We start from the raw sequence: 14,211 nt of genomic DNA on the forward strand, positions 1-14,211 counted from the left end.
TCTCACCCACAAAGCCCTCCACAGTGTGGCACCCCCCTACATCTCTTCCCTCATTTCTGTTTATCGGCCTACCCATTCTCTATGCTCCCCAAGCGACTTTCGACTAACATCCCCACTAATCCGCACCTCCCACTCCCGGCTTCAAGACTTCTCCCGAGCTGCACTTATTCTTTGGAATGCTCTACCCAAAGAAATTAGGATGAACCACAACTTGCACAGTTTTAGGCGCTCCCTAAAAACACATCTGTTTAGGGCGGCCTATCACGTTCCCTAATCGAAGTCATTTTATATTCTTATAGCCCATTAATTATTTCTCCAAACATAAGTATCCACCGAACCCAAAAGCACCACAGATACTGGCTGGTGATAAGCTCATGCAGCCTTTATCTCTCCCTCATCCCCTCAAGATGGCCGGACCATCCTTGTAAATAAGCCATTGTACTTTGTGTCACCCCCACCTCATTGTAGATTGTAAGCTCTTACGAGCAGGGTCGTCATTATTTTTGCTTTAATTATTGTATTATGTTTAGCTATGTTACTTATGACTGTTGTATATGAACCTCTGAATTGTAAAGCGCTGCGGAATATGTTGGCGCTATATAAATAAAGATTATTATTGCGTGTGTCCATGTAACACCCAGCTGCTAGTGTACTTGGAATAAAAGCTGGAGGGCTCAGTCTACCCGTATATTGTCTCCCCACACCATTATCTCAGATACACTAAAGCCTCCAAAGCTAAAGGATTTCTTTCTTTATTCTTAAAGGCGTTCATTGAAATGTCCAACTCAGAAGATGCAATAGCGGCAGTAGACTATTACAGCACAAACCAAGCTCTCATCCATGGGAATCCTGTTCGCGTGCACTTGTCTCAGAAGTATAAACGTATTAAGGTAAGTTCTCAATTGTCTGTAAGAAATTTGCCTTTTCTTTTTTTCGTCTTTGTGTATCCAGAAAAACCTTCGATGCCAGTCTTAAAGGGGTTGTCCACTACTTGGATAACGCTTTCTTAAAGAGGATCTGTCAGCAGGTTTTTTCTATGTAATGTGAAGATAACAGGTGATAGCTGAAATCTGTGTTTTAACCCCTATGTCATGTCATTTATTAAGCTGTGTGCTGCGTACTTGCAATGAAGGTTTTATCACCAAGAGATTATCCCTGCCGGGCTAGCTGCCTCGTGTCTGACCACGCCTCTTTCTCTGATGAGCAGCTCACTGTCAATAGACAATGTACATACAAGTCATGTGACTGCAAGTATACGATGTGCGTACTCCCAGCCACATTCTGACTAGACCTGCATGTCAAGTCTGAATGTGGCTGGGAGTCTGTATAACGCATACTTGCAGTTACATGTCCGGACAGCGAGTGCGTTTATTTTTTTTTTTAAAAGCTATTTTTATTTTTGTAAAGGATTAAGAAATGTGGCTGCATATATTTTTTTTTTTTTTTTTTTTTTTTATATAATTATCGCTACTCCAGTCTGTAAGTTGTTATTGCAATTCTGCCCTATTGTCTACCATTGAGCAGGTCAGCCATTCCAGAAACCACCATTGGTCGGGGGTAGCACTGTGGATAGAAAAAAAAAAAATTTTTCAATCCTGTACAAGTCCCTTCAAAGAACTGTCTGCTCTCGTTTCCTGTCTGTTTTTAGTAATTATGTTCCCTTGAATTAGAAATTTTAGAACCTCTTTGCTTAGAACGGTGTTTTCTTTCCTCTGTTGTCCCTCCTGTAATTATAAAATAAATGGGATCTGGGTGTCACCATTCACTCTAGTAGGGTGATCACCGATGCCTGCGCCTCAAATTCCACCCATCGTGATATCCAATGACCACATGACATTGAGACCCCGTTGGGCAGCAATACGCGGAGTCTGTGATCACTCTGTGTGTAGAGAGATTGTTCATAACCTTCTGTTATCACTTGCTTCTTGCATTTCCAGTATTTCTTCATGCTTTTCCAGGAAGATTAATTGAGGAACGGCACAGTGCCCTGGACCTAAAGTAATAAGCTGAAACCTTAATATTCTCTTCTTGTGCTCTATTCTCTTTAGAAAACAGAACCGATTGAAGCAAGACCCGAGCCGAAAAAATCAGAACCGGGCAAGGTTGTGCACCTTAGTAAACTGCCCAGTTTCGGCTACACGGACATTGAGCTCTTAAAGCTCGTCGAGGACTTTGGCAAAGTGAAAACCTATATTCTGATGAGAGTGAGAAATCAGGTAAGATTACACGAGGCGGCTGTCAGGGAGATGCTTTAGATTTCCTGCCAAGATATTCATATGTTGTGTTATTTGAAATAAAAAAATACATAATTAAAATAAATATATTTAAAAGTGTATAGCACCAACATGTTCCCCTGCACTTTACATTTCAGAATACATATACAATTTTTTAAAAATGTATATAATCTATCTGTATGATCTTACTATATAAAGAGCTTAATGTTGAGGTGAGTCCGCGAAAAACATCAGCTGACGTTGGAGCGATGACCTGTTGTAGAGGACGACTATGAAAGGGAACATTATCCTATTCAATTTTTAAATAGCTTAACCCCATCAGGCATGTCAAGTCATTGCCTTAGCCTTAAGGTGGGCAGCATTATTATGTTGTTGAAAAATTTGAATACAAAGAGAGGACACTGCAACGGTACACGATTAGTTGTAACATCATTGAATAGAAATGTTCTTGAGGCAGAGATTTTAACAGGATCAACTGAAGTCCTACAAAGAGATTTCCACGCGATCTGCCCTGGGCAACTCACTTTTTGAATTGGCGAACACCTCTGTAATCTTCAAAATTTTATTTTTGTTTTCTGTAATGCCAATTACTAATGTATTAATTGACAACTTTGTTTATCGTGTTAAAAGGCTGAAAACTGAAAGTACATAGACGTTTCAGTTAGTTTTTATTATGTAGCGCTCACTTTTCTAGCTTCCGAAACTTGGAACTTGGGCTGCTAGTATTTATATATTTATAGTGTGTATATATGTATAATTTCTTTTGGGCTTTTGTTTTAGGCTTTTGTTGAAATGGAGAAAGTGGAAGACGCTCAGGACATGGTAAAGCGCTGTGCAACAGTCCCACTAGTCTTCCAGGGAAAAACCTTAAAGGTAGACATGTCTGAAAGACACAAGAAGCTTGTGCTAAGGGTAAGCGTGGCATTGTTCCTGGGAGGGGTCACTTACTATTGTGTTTCTATGACGGGGGGATGTAAGTCGCAAATAGAGGTAGGTCCCTAGCCCCAGACACCCTGTGTCACAGGCAGGCCCAGTGGAAGGATTAGTCTGATAAACCACTTTCCACTACTCAGCATCCTGGGGAGAGATATCTAGATGTTTTCTGTGTTTTTTGTTTTTCCCATATTCCGTATACAGAAAAAAAAATTCCTTGCATTTCCTCAGCCTTAAAAAAGTCAGCAGGTTTTTGTGATGTAATCTGAGAGCAGCATTATGTAGGGACAGAGACCCTGATTCCAGCAATGAATCACTTACTGCTCTGCATGCTGTCATAGAAAACAGAGATTGTAAAATGTTGCAGAGCTTGGAATGCTGAGCTCTTGATAACCCCGCCCACACCATTTTCTATGCTGCAGTGCTCGGACTGCTGAGCTCTATATAACCCCGCCCACACCACTGATTGGCAGCTCTACAGTGCACACAGGAAGCTGCCAATCCGTGCTGGGGGCGGGGTTATACAGAGAAGTTGACTAGGAGGCATGAGACACCTAGTCCTGTAGTGATGATCTGCTGATAAAACACTGATTTTACTGAAACTGCAACACACAGCCTAGTAAGTAACGCATCACTGGAATTGAGGTCTCTGCCCCTACATCATGCTGCTCTCAAATTGTGTAAAGAAAACTTCCTGACCAATTCCATTTAAAGGCAAAGGCTTATCATAAAATGACCTATTGTTTTATAGAGGACTTGTCACCTGCCAGTTTTTGCTGCTCTTGTTTCTCCTCTTGCTCCCATGATTTTTTTTTTTTGTTGTAAATCTTCCCTGCGGTAGGGACTTAATTTAGTGCTGATTATTATTTTTTTAATTCTCTTTTTTTTTCAGATCCCAAACAAACTTATTGAACAAAAGGAAAAAGAAAAGAACCGGTAAGTATTTCTCACTCTGTATATGATGTATTCTGCCCGCGGTGAACCTGCTTCGATGAGTCTTTCCGGCTTCTGATTCTACATTATCCTGATTATTCTGCGGTTACGACGGGATTCATGGGAAATTTGGATGAATTTTGTATCCTTCAGAAATGGGTCGGCTGCCTCACTCAGTGTTTGGATATAGCCTAAATGATGGAAATCTTGTGTGAACAATGCTGGACTTTAGTCTTAAAATAATTCCTCTGCGTGCTGCCTTCTTTATAACTTTTCTGTGCAGTGATGGCGATGAGCAGCCGCCCGACACTTCCATGTCGTCTTTCGTTTACCCAAGTAATACTTAAGACGCAGCTGGGAGCCCCGGAGACGCTCACAGCCCACTATGCTCTGCTCAGCATTTCGTCTTATGGGCTTCTGCTTGAGTAGCCAAAAAAAAAAAAGAATATTTAGGTGTCCCTGATTTTTATCCGTTCACTCAAATTGGGAAAATAGTCTAAAAAAAAAAAAACAACCTTAAGCTTGGTTTTTTGTTTTTTTTTTTTTCGTCATGTTTCTTTGTTACAGAACACAATGTGCAAATTTTGTCCTGCAAATAAAGGCACCACTGGAAAGCAGGCTAAACGGAGGTCAAGTTTTTTGTTTTTTTTTTAATTTTGTACCCGTTTGCCTCATTTAAAGAGAATGTTATCAGATAATGACCCATTGTTTCAATCAACTTTTTGTTTTTTATATAGTGAGCGGAAAATTTATTAGAGCTATAAAAAGTAAAAATCCAAGATCTTTCAATTGATTTAACTTCATATTGTTGTTGCTGCCCTGTATCCGTTCTACCATAGCAGACCATGTCAGTTGCGGTTATCAATTGTTTTGTTTGTCTGTAGCAAGAGAGCTCATTCTCCGGACCGCAAAGGAGGTGTCAAGAAGAAGCAGAAAAAGACAGATGCCGAAACTGGCGATCAGGTGGCGTCTGAAGAAACCACCGCCGATGACACCGTTCACACCTCCGAGGAGACAGATGAGAAGGATATAGTGACTGATTCTTGTGAGCCTGAACTACTTGAGGAGGAGGAAGAGGAGGGGGACGATGAAGAAGCCGCTGCTCTTCTAGAAACCGGCAGCTCTGTGGCTGATGACGAAGTTCTGGACCCAAACGAGTCCGAAGGAAACGCCGATGTGGAAGAGCAAAGTGAGGCGCAGGAGCCGGACTCTTCAGATCCCTCTGCACAGGTGAACGACATGAGTAATACTACGTGATATGTGTCGCCGATACTGTAAACTGGACTGTAATCATGTAGTTGGTCTATTGAGTACTGATTCCTGCTAATGGCAAATAAAGGGCAGACGCATTAGAACAGTCTGAATGGAGTCGCAATCAGCCGCCATCCTCTATCTTCACTCTGGAGTCAGAAGAGAAGCTGTGGCGGGAAGGAGTTGTCAGTAAAGCGTTGTCCTCCGCATGTCAGAAGCACTAAGCTGAACGCATGTCCGGGACTTGCCATTTGGATGACTTTTGTGTTTCAATAAGGGACTGGTATAAGTTTGTGACTTTTATAGTAATGACCTGTTTTTTTGCTTTCAGGGCGCAAACAAGTTATCTGGGAACATAGGTGATTTTGTTACTCTTGACGAGGTCGGCGACGAAGAGGCTCCGAACAAGGCGAAAGTCTCCAAGAAATCTGCCAAAGCGACTGCCAAGATGGAGCTCAACGCAAGCGTGGAGAATGCGGAGCAAGAAGACGAAGCGGATAACGAGACCGGCCAAACGCACCCAGCATCTGCTAATGAGGCTGGTGGAGGCACAACCGGGACAGGGTCATCTGCGGAGTATAATCTTGGCCCATATGAGGCCAACAATCCTGTTGGTGAGTATACGTAACGGTGCTGTGCCGCGGTGCACTGCAGAAGAACGGCAGCACTCTTCTGTAAAAAAGTTGCGTATTTTGACTTCTGTTTTGTGTTATTCCTATAAGGCGTGGAATTTGTGGTTTCCAAGACTGGTTTTTACTGCAAGCTGTGCTCCTTGTTCTACACCAACGAGAACGTGGCCAAGGTCACCCACTGCAGCAGTTTACCCCACTACCAGAAACTGAAGGTGAGTGTTTTGTCCTTTCACAAGCATTACCTATTGCTGCTTTGGCGGCTGTTTGAGGAAGGCCGAGATCTGTTTCAGCCTGTCAGACCATCCTACCCAATGTACAAAGCCCTTGTGGATGGAACAGTTGCTTAATTTACCATGAGGAAAGCCTGACTGACCTCAACTCTTTTTGTTAAAAATACATCGACATAATGTCAGGTCTCCACACCGAGATCACTGCTGAACTTAATAAGGTTGAAGAAATGAAAATAGCTGGAGGATAGGTTTTATATGTAGAAAAAAAAGTGTTTGATTTCCCTGTCACATTTGAATAGTCGCAGAGATGCCGAAACAGCAGAAACCCCCACAAGTGACTCCATTTTGTAAACTACACTTCACAAGGAATTCATCTAGGGGAGTAGTGAATATTTTGTAACCCTCAGGCGATACACAAACTTGTATAACATTGGGCTGAGTAAATTAAATATTACTATTTTTTTCCACTAAAGTGTTGCTTTGACCCCAAGTTTGCAGTTTTAAAAGGGGTCATAAGAGAAAATGTTACACAACTTCTCTTAGGTACATCAATACCCCGTAAGTGGTTGAAAAATAATCAGGCACAATGCAAAGCTCATAAGGGAAGGAGCACCATATTATAGTGCAGATTTTACTGTTGTGGTTTGCAGGTGACATGACCCACTGTAAGAGCCCCTGAGGTCCCAAAACAGCTGAAATCCCTCCTCCATAAGTGACCCCATTTTACAAACTACACCTCTCAATGAATTCATCTAGGGGATCATATTGACATCATATGTGACTCAGAAATGTATGCCATTGGGCAGTGAAGAAAAAAATAATTATATTTTTACCACAAATTGTTTTAGCCTCAGATTTTACATTTTCACACAGGGCAATGGGTAAAAATGGTGCTGAAACGTCACACAATTTCTTCTAAACGTGGCAATACCCCAGATGTTGCTGTACAGTATCGCTTATCCATACGGCAAGACCCAAGAGGGGCGGAGCGCTATTTGACTCTTGGGAGAGCAAATTATTGTAGAACATTTTGTGGACTCCTTATACAGAGCCCCTAAGTGCTAGAAGAGCAGAATCCACGCTTAAGTGATCCCATTTTGAAAACTATACCCCTTTGGGAGTTTACCTGCAGGTGTAGTGACAATTTTGACTTCATGGGTGTTTTCCAGAAACAAGCAGCAGTGGATGCTGCTGAGTGAAAATTTCAAACTGCTGTTGTAGTGACCAGTACGTTGTAGTGACCAGTACGTTGTAGTGACCAGTACGTTGTAGTGACCAGTACGTTGTAGTGACCAGTACGCTGTGCCCAGCTCATGCTTCTGGAGACATGCACCTGTAAATTAGGCGGGCTCTCATCGCTACAGGAATGCCAAACATAAAAACCTACAAGAAGCAAAATAAACCCTGCTGTAAATAAATAAAAAGCAAGTGCATTTAAATAAAATAAGGTTCTTGGTAACACTGTTTTTGATCAAAAATAGTATAAAATTTTCCCACCAGCGACAAGGTGAACCCGTTTGGGAAAGTCCTACACTGTCTAATATAATAATAATAATAATAATATAAACCTTAACATATGTCAAAACTGACCTCCGTGTGAATAAGGACAGACAAAGGACTGGGTCCCAAACTATGAACATCAGCCAAGGGAAGCCTTTTAATTGTACTATCCAGCTCTAGGCAGGGAGGCCACACCCAGGTTTGCACAGAATGCAAAAAACACAATTTGAGCTTGGTTTATGTTGGTATACATGCAGCACATAAATGCATGTTTCACAATGGCCATGAACCAGAAAAACCTACAAGAAGCAAAATAAACAAACCCTGCTGTAAATAAAAAGCAAAAGTGTATTTAAATAAAATAGGGTTCTTGGTAACACTGTTTTTGATCAAAAATAGTATAAAAGCTATCCCACCAGCGACAAGGTGAACCCGTTTGGGAAAGTACTGCACTGTTACTAAGAACCCTATTTAAATGCACTTTTGCTTTTTTACAGCAGGGTTTATTTTGCTTCTTGTAGGTTTTTCTGGTTCATGGCCATGGTGAAACATGCATTTATGTGCTGCATGTATACCGACTTAAACCAAGCTCAAATTTTATGTTTTTTCTAGGAATGCCAAACATATGTGGACCCTAAATGTAGTACTTTGTGGGGCTCAGAAGGAAGGGGGGGGCATTTGGATTTGGGAGCACAGAAATTTCTGAATTTCTTTTGGGGGGGCAAGGACCATTTCATTTTTCCAGAGCATTTGTGCTACCAATAACTTGGAAGTCCCTTATATTTTCGTTAACAATGACAGCCTTGAGTGGGGACTAGCTTTTTTTGAGGATTGAGTTGAAGCTTTTATTGGGAACATTTTACATAACGTTTATCGCTATGGATCGCGGCATCTAGAAGATACCAAAGTGGGCGCTGCAGGACCGCCGACCGTTCATAAACATCGGCGCTGCACAGAGCCCAGCCAGCTACGACGTTTTGCGCCTTAATGGATCTGAATTCCCGTAGCCAGGTTCCAAACACTTCAGAAACGTTAAAGATGAGTGTGTGTTGATAAAGCAATAAATGGAGAGTGGCGTTCAATATTAATAAGGTATGCGCCAATTATGGATGGGTCGATGGTGATCCTTATGTAAGATGAGAAATGTACATAACTGTCTTCACCAATTCCCACTAAGTGCTGATGAGCTCTGGTTTTACTAGGATGCACAGCATGTGGCCCATTGAGGTTGTACAATGGAGGCAAATGGTTACCTTGGTTGACTGTCACCTTGGTTGTTTAGCATTCCACCTCTGCAGGAAAGTGATGACAGGTGAAGCCCACTAGAGCATCGGCACTGAAGCAACAAGTTTTAAATATATATTCCAAGAATTTTACTTATTGGATCTTTTTTTTTTTTTTTTTTTCTCTTTCAGAAACTATTCAACAAGATGGCAAAGGCTCCAGAGACGACAAACTAAAAGCCTGAAGAAAAAAAAAAAAAAGATGTTTAATTTGTTCTGTTTAGTTCGCAACATGAGAGGTTAATGCTTTATGGCGATGTGCCGGGTACATAGTATGGGGGCAGCAATGTTCTTTGAGCTTTATTCTGGAATAGGTTTACACGTCCTAGACTTACATCGGTATCTGATGCGGGGGCGACACTTTTCGATTTCTCCCATCTGACTACTACAAAGCCAATGAACTGTTGGTTGTCATTGATATTGATGTCCATCTTGTTGTGAAGCCTCGGCATACTTGACATGCTGCATTACCTAAATGTTTCTATCGTTTTAATATGCTTTGTCTGCATTCGGTGTGGCTGATTTGTTTGTTGTTTTCCTTATTTTCTGTTTTAAAGACCAATCGATCACATTAAATCCATCACAATAAACACAACTGTAAACTTGCCTTCATACAAGAAAACAGAGGGTTTCTTAATTGTGTGACCCTCCAAAACTGCATGTAATCAATGAGACCCTTCTGTTGGCTTCACCTGTGATATTCAATGTTCAACTTTCTGATTTTAGAGCAGAACTTTTTGAAGTTATTTTATTTTTTTGTGTTTTTTTGAAAATGTAATGGAAAAAAATGAATTTTTGTTAGTCTCATGACTATATTTACTATTCCTGTCGCCTTTAATTTCGGTTACTCAAGGCCTCATAGCCGCCAAATTTGACTCTTGCCCCCCAAAAAAAAATCTTTTTTTTTTTTTTTGTCTGGCAATGGTAGCTGGTTTCTGACTGGTTGAATGATGAGACGATATTTTAAAATGGTTTCCTACTACGTTGAGCCTTAAAATGGGGTCAGCATCAGATTATTTGGGGGTTCAATATACAGCACTGATCAGCCGCTACGGTAAGAGTTGCCAGAGCTGGTCTACCGTATCTGGAAGCAGCCGCCAAGCAGTGTGACAGCCGTTAGGGGGTTAGACCCCATTGATCTGATATTGTGGATCTGTCAATCAATATCAGTGGAAAACTTCTTTTAAGTGTCATAAGTATCATCAGGCTTCAGTTTTTTGAGACATTAAAGAGGTGTTCCCATCTCCTTTAGACTATTGTAGTTTTTCTTTGTAAGGTCTAGTCTTTACTCTTCCATAATAGTTTCTCAGATGCTTCACACCAGATTGGTTTCTTCTGATCGGGGTTGTTTCTACAGCGCTGCATGAATTTTTGCAAACCCCTTTTTCAAAAATGTCTTTTATTTTCTGAATATACCCCAACAAGTGACCTATATTGGTATATTCTCCCGATCCCGCACTTAGCAGGAATGTAGTAAACCACCAGGCACCTTCAGCGATGATCAGTATTCACGTGTCCCTGAATTGTGGTTCTTTTGTCTCTTCCTAAAGTCGAATTGGTTAATGAGCAAAAGACGAGTGTTACACTTTTTAAGGGCTTTACTGAATTTAGAAAGATGTGGTTGTATTCTTCTCCAAACATTGCCACCAACTGTCTGTGGTCTGAATTGAAGAGGGGTTGCAGTACCACACACAACCTGTAGACTGGGGGGCAGTGCTGTTATTGGAAGCAAGTAGGCACTTTTTTTTTTTTTTTTTTTTTTTTTTTTTTATAGTTCTGGAGAACCCCTTTAAGATTAGTCAGAATTTATACATTTCCCATTTCTTTGTATGTCTTGATGCCAAATGTCAAGATTCCTGTAAACAGTGTTGCCCGTACTGTGGAGCTGTAGAAAACAAGTGAATTCTCCATAGCATTCCAGTCGTCATTAGTTGAACCTTCATGTATTTGTTTAGAAGCGTTCAAAATAAATCCTTGTATTTTACCAGTGTTTTGGGAGGGTTTTTTGTGTGTGTTGTGGTCATTGTTCAGCTACTTGAAACACTTAAGTTATTGTTTCTCCCGTTCTTTATTTTAATCCGTGTCTTTTTGACAATTACTTATAAGCAGCTTGTCAAGTTGAGGGAGATGCAAGGAACGCCTTCAATCATACATGTAGAATAAAAAAAAAACAGTATGGAAACAAAACCCACCGTCATGTGAAGTGAATAAGCTCACGAGAGTCAATGATTGGTCTTCCCCGGTTAACTAGAGCTGAGCAAAAAGATTCATAGGACCCCTGGTCCAGCGAAGTATGATGCATAGACAGACCAGAACCATGAACCACCTTCATTTCTTCTCAGCAATACTGTCCAGCACGAAGGTAGACTTTCCCGGAGGCTCTTCTGCATTTCTGGCCAAAAGAAAAAGATTAGGAACCTGAACGGGGAAAAAAATGACAATTGCTGGATCTTCCAGAAACTTGTTGAGAAAAGGGAACACAAAAATGGATAAATCTTTTGTGCACCTCGAAGAAATGAATAGCTTGTCTGGGTGATTCCCTTTGAAAAGTGAACATAATCTGGTCACCGTAACATTCAGATACGAGTGAGGATCCTAAGGAATATTTCTGGATGAAGAATCTACTTGCCTGGATTTCAGAAGTTCCTGCTGAGGCAATCCTTCACATTCACTGGACATCTGTCTAGGACGTGGTTAGTTGACATTCGTGGATGGTTTGGAGATTTCGTCTCACACTGGTTGTTTACATAAAACTGATGCCAAGTTGTGTAGATGAAGAGGATGACCCTGCAGAAGATAAGGGCTTGCTGAATGGCACACCAGTTGGATGAGGTCCTTCTTTCTTTGGAGCAATGCCCTGGACCTACTGAACATTGTGGACTCATCAGATGTCCAAACAATATAGAAGATCCATAGAAAAACTTTTTTTTTTCTTTTTTTTTTATTTTAGTAGCTATCAAACTCAAATACACAGAGGGCCAAATTTTAAAAACTTGGGACAAAGATGCAGGCCCAAGTTAACCCTCCCTGGCAAAGTATGGTGACAGTATGATTCCCCAACTCTAAACACCCTTCTGTATAATGGCCCCAAATTATTTACTATGCATTGCTTATATAGCGCTATCATATTCTACAACACCAGCACTTTACATACATTATCTGACCACAACCTACTCACATTCGCTTTCCTCTCCTCCCCAGGTGCACAATCCCCACTCAACAAACTTGCATACCCTCACAGAAATCTCAAACACCTTGACCTACACTCACACTCTGAATTCCTTCTCCCTCTTACACCACAACAGCTGCAGCCCTCAATTCGGTCGCCCCCTTCGCTCATAGAGTCCCACAGCTTTCAGTATCATCTCAATGCTGACAACACACCGATTTACCTCTCTGGACCTGATATCACCTCCTTACTAACTAGAATCCCACAATGTCTGTTCGCTATTTCATACTTCTCTGCTAGATTTCTAAAGCTTAACATTGATAGAACTGAATTCATCATCGTTCCCCCATTTCACTCAGCCCCCCCCCCCCCAATCTGACCTATCCTTCAAAATCAATGGCTGTCCACTTTCCCCAGCCCCACAAGCTCACCACCTCGTGGTAACCCTGGACTCTAACCTCTCCTTCAAACCACACATCCAAGCCCTTTCCACTTCCTGCCGACTCCAACTCAAAAACATCTCCCGTATCCGCACATTCCTGAACCACGAATCTGCGAAAACACTGCTGCACGCCCTCATCATCTCCCGCCTCGAATACTGCAACCTCCTCCTCTGTGACCTCCCCTCTAACACTCTCGCTCCCCTCCAATCTATCCTAAACTCTGCTGCCCGACTAATCCACCTGTCCGTCCCCCCCACCACTATTCCCCAGACTCTCCTGTCAAATGCTTCACTGGCTCCCCATTGCCCAGAGACTCCAGTTCAAAACCCTAACCATGGCATACAAAGCCATCCACAACCTGTCTCCCCCATATATCTGTGACCTAGTCTCCCGGTACATACCTGCACGCAACCTCCGATCCTCACAAGATCTCCTTCTCTACTCCCCTCTTATCTCCTCTTCCCACAATCGCATACAAGATTTCTCCCGTACTGTGGAACTCTACCCCAAAGCATCAGACTCTCGCCTACTGTGGAAACCTTCAAAAGGAACCTGAAGACCCACCTCTTCCGACAAGCCCTCAACCTGCAGTAACCATCGCTCCACCATACCGCTGCATGACCAGCTCTACCCTCACCTACTGTATCCTCACCCATCCCTTGTAGATTGTGAACCCTCGCGGGCAGGGTCCTCTCTCCTGTATCAGTTTTGTGTTCCTTTTTTGTTCAAGATTTTTGTAATTGTTTTTGCTATGTATACCCCCTATTTACATGTAAAGTGCCATGGAATAAAGGGCGCTATAATAATCATTGCTGTCCCCAATGGGGCTGACTATATAAATTCCCTATCAGTATGTCTTTGGAGTGTGGGAGAAAACCCATGCAATTACGAGTGCATACAAACTCTTTGCAGATGTCCTTGGTGGGATTTGAGCCCAGGACCACCAGCGCTGCAAGGCTTACAGTGCTAACCACTGAGCTACCGTGCTGCCCAGACCTCCATAAAGTATAATGGGCCCTACATTGCCTTCAAATGCAGTAAAAGTCCTAAGTTACTTACCGGTAACGGGATTTCTCGGAGACCATGACAGCACCACGAGAGAGGGTCAGCTCACACAGGACAGGAAACCTACCGCCTTAAAAGGGGTGGCACCCCTCTCCGCCTCAGTTGGATTACAGAGCATTGAGAGGACCGCCAGGTTAATAAACAAAAAAATCACCATAAAATTTTTCCATACCACACGATACCTATTAAGCGTGAGACTGTAATTTAAAAAAAGGAGTGCTCCCACAAACGTGAAGAGAGTGAATATAATGGTGCAGTCATTGTCTCTGAGAAATCCTGTTACTTGTAAGTAACTTACGACTTTATCAATTGACCATGACAGCACCACAAGAGAATTAGAGATGAAAGTAATCTAGGGAGGGACCACAGCCTGGAGCCCTCTTTTCCCAAAAGTGAGATCAGCTGATACACCCATCTCTAACCTATAGTGTCTATAGAATGTAGAGGGAGAGGACCAGGTAGCAGCCTTACATATGTCCTCTATGATGACACCTGTCTTCTCAGCCCAGGAGGTCACTACAGCCCGAGTGTAATGTGC

The 14,211-nt window shown here is 42.0% G+C and overlaps 1 protein-coding gene across 3 annotated transcripts in view; it reads left to right on the top strand.

Annotated features, from left to right (window-relative positions):
- The window catches only part of LOC141164590 (matrin-3-like), a 37,102-nt gene extending 27,284 nt beyond the window's left edge, over positions 1-9,818 (top strand). For all 3 annotated transcript variants that reach the window (XM_073650003.1, XM_073650001.1, XM_073650002.1), the window contains exons 8-15: positions 765-890; positions 2,049-2,216; positions 3,015-3,146; positions 4,060-4,103; positions 4,985-5,330; positions 5,683-5,965; positions 6,074-6,195; positions 9,129-9,818. In XM_073650003.1, the coding sequence (XP_073506104.1) occupies positions 765-890; positions 2,049-2,216; positions 3,015-3,146; positions 4,060-4,103; positions 4,985-5,330; positions 5,683-5,965; positions 6,074-6,195; positions 9,129-9,173 (1,266 nt within the window). In that variant the 3' untranslated portion in view covers positions 9,174-9,818. The remainder of the gene's footprint in view (positions 1-764; positions 891-2,048; positions 2,217-3,014; positions 3,147-4,059; positions 4,104-4,984; positions 5,331-5,682; positions 5,966-6,073; positions 6,196-9,128) is intronic.
- The last annotated feature ends 4,393 nt before the right edge of the window (positions 9,819-14,211 follow it).

This window comes from Phyllobates terribilis, unplaced genomic scaffold (assembly GCF_046119375.1).
Source record: "Phyllobates terribilis strain yellow unplaced genomic scaffold, ASM4611937v1 Scaffold_10__3_contigs__length_209671492, whole genome shotgun sequence".
Taxonomy (NCBI): domain Eukaryota; kingdom Metazoa; phylum Chordata; class Amphibia; order Anura; family Dendrobatidae; genus Phyllobates; species Phyllobates terribilis.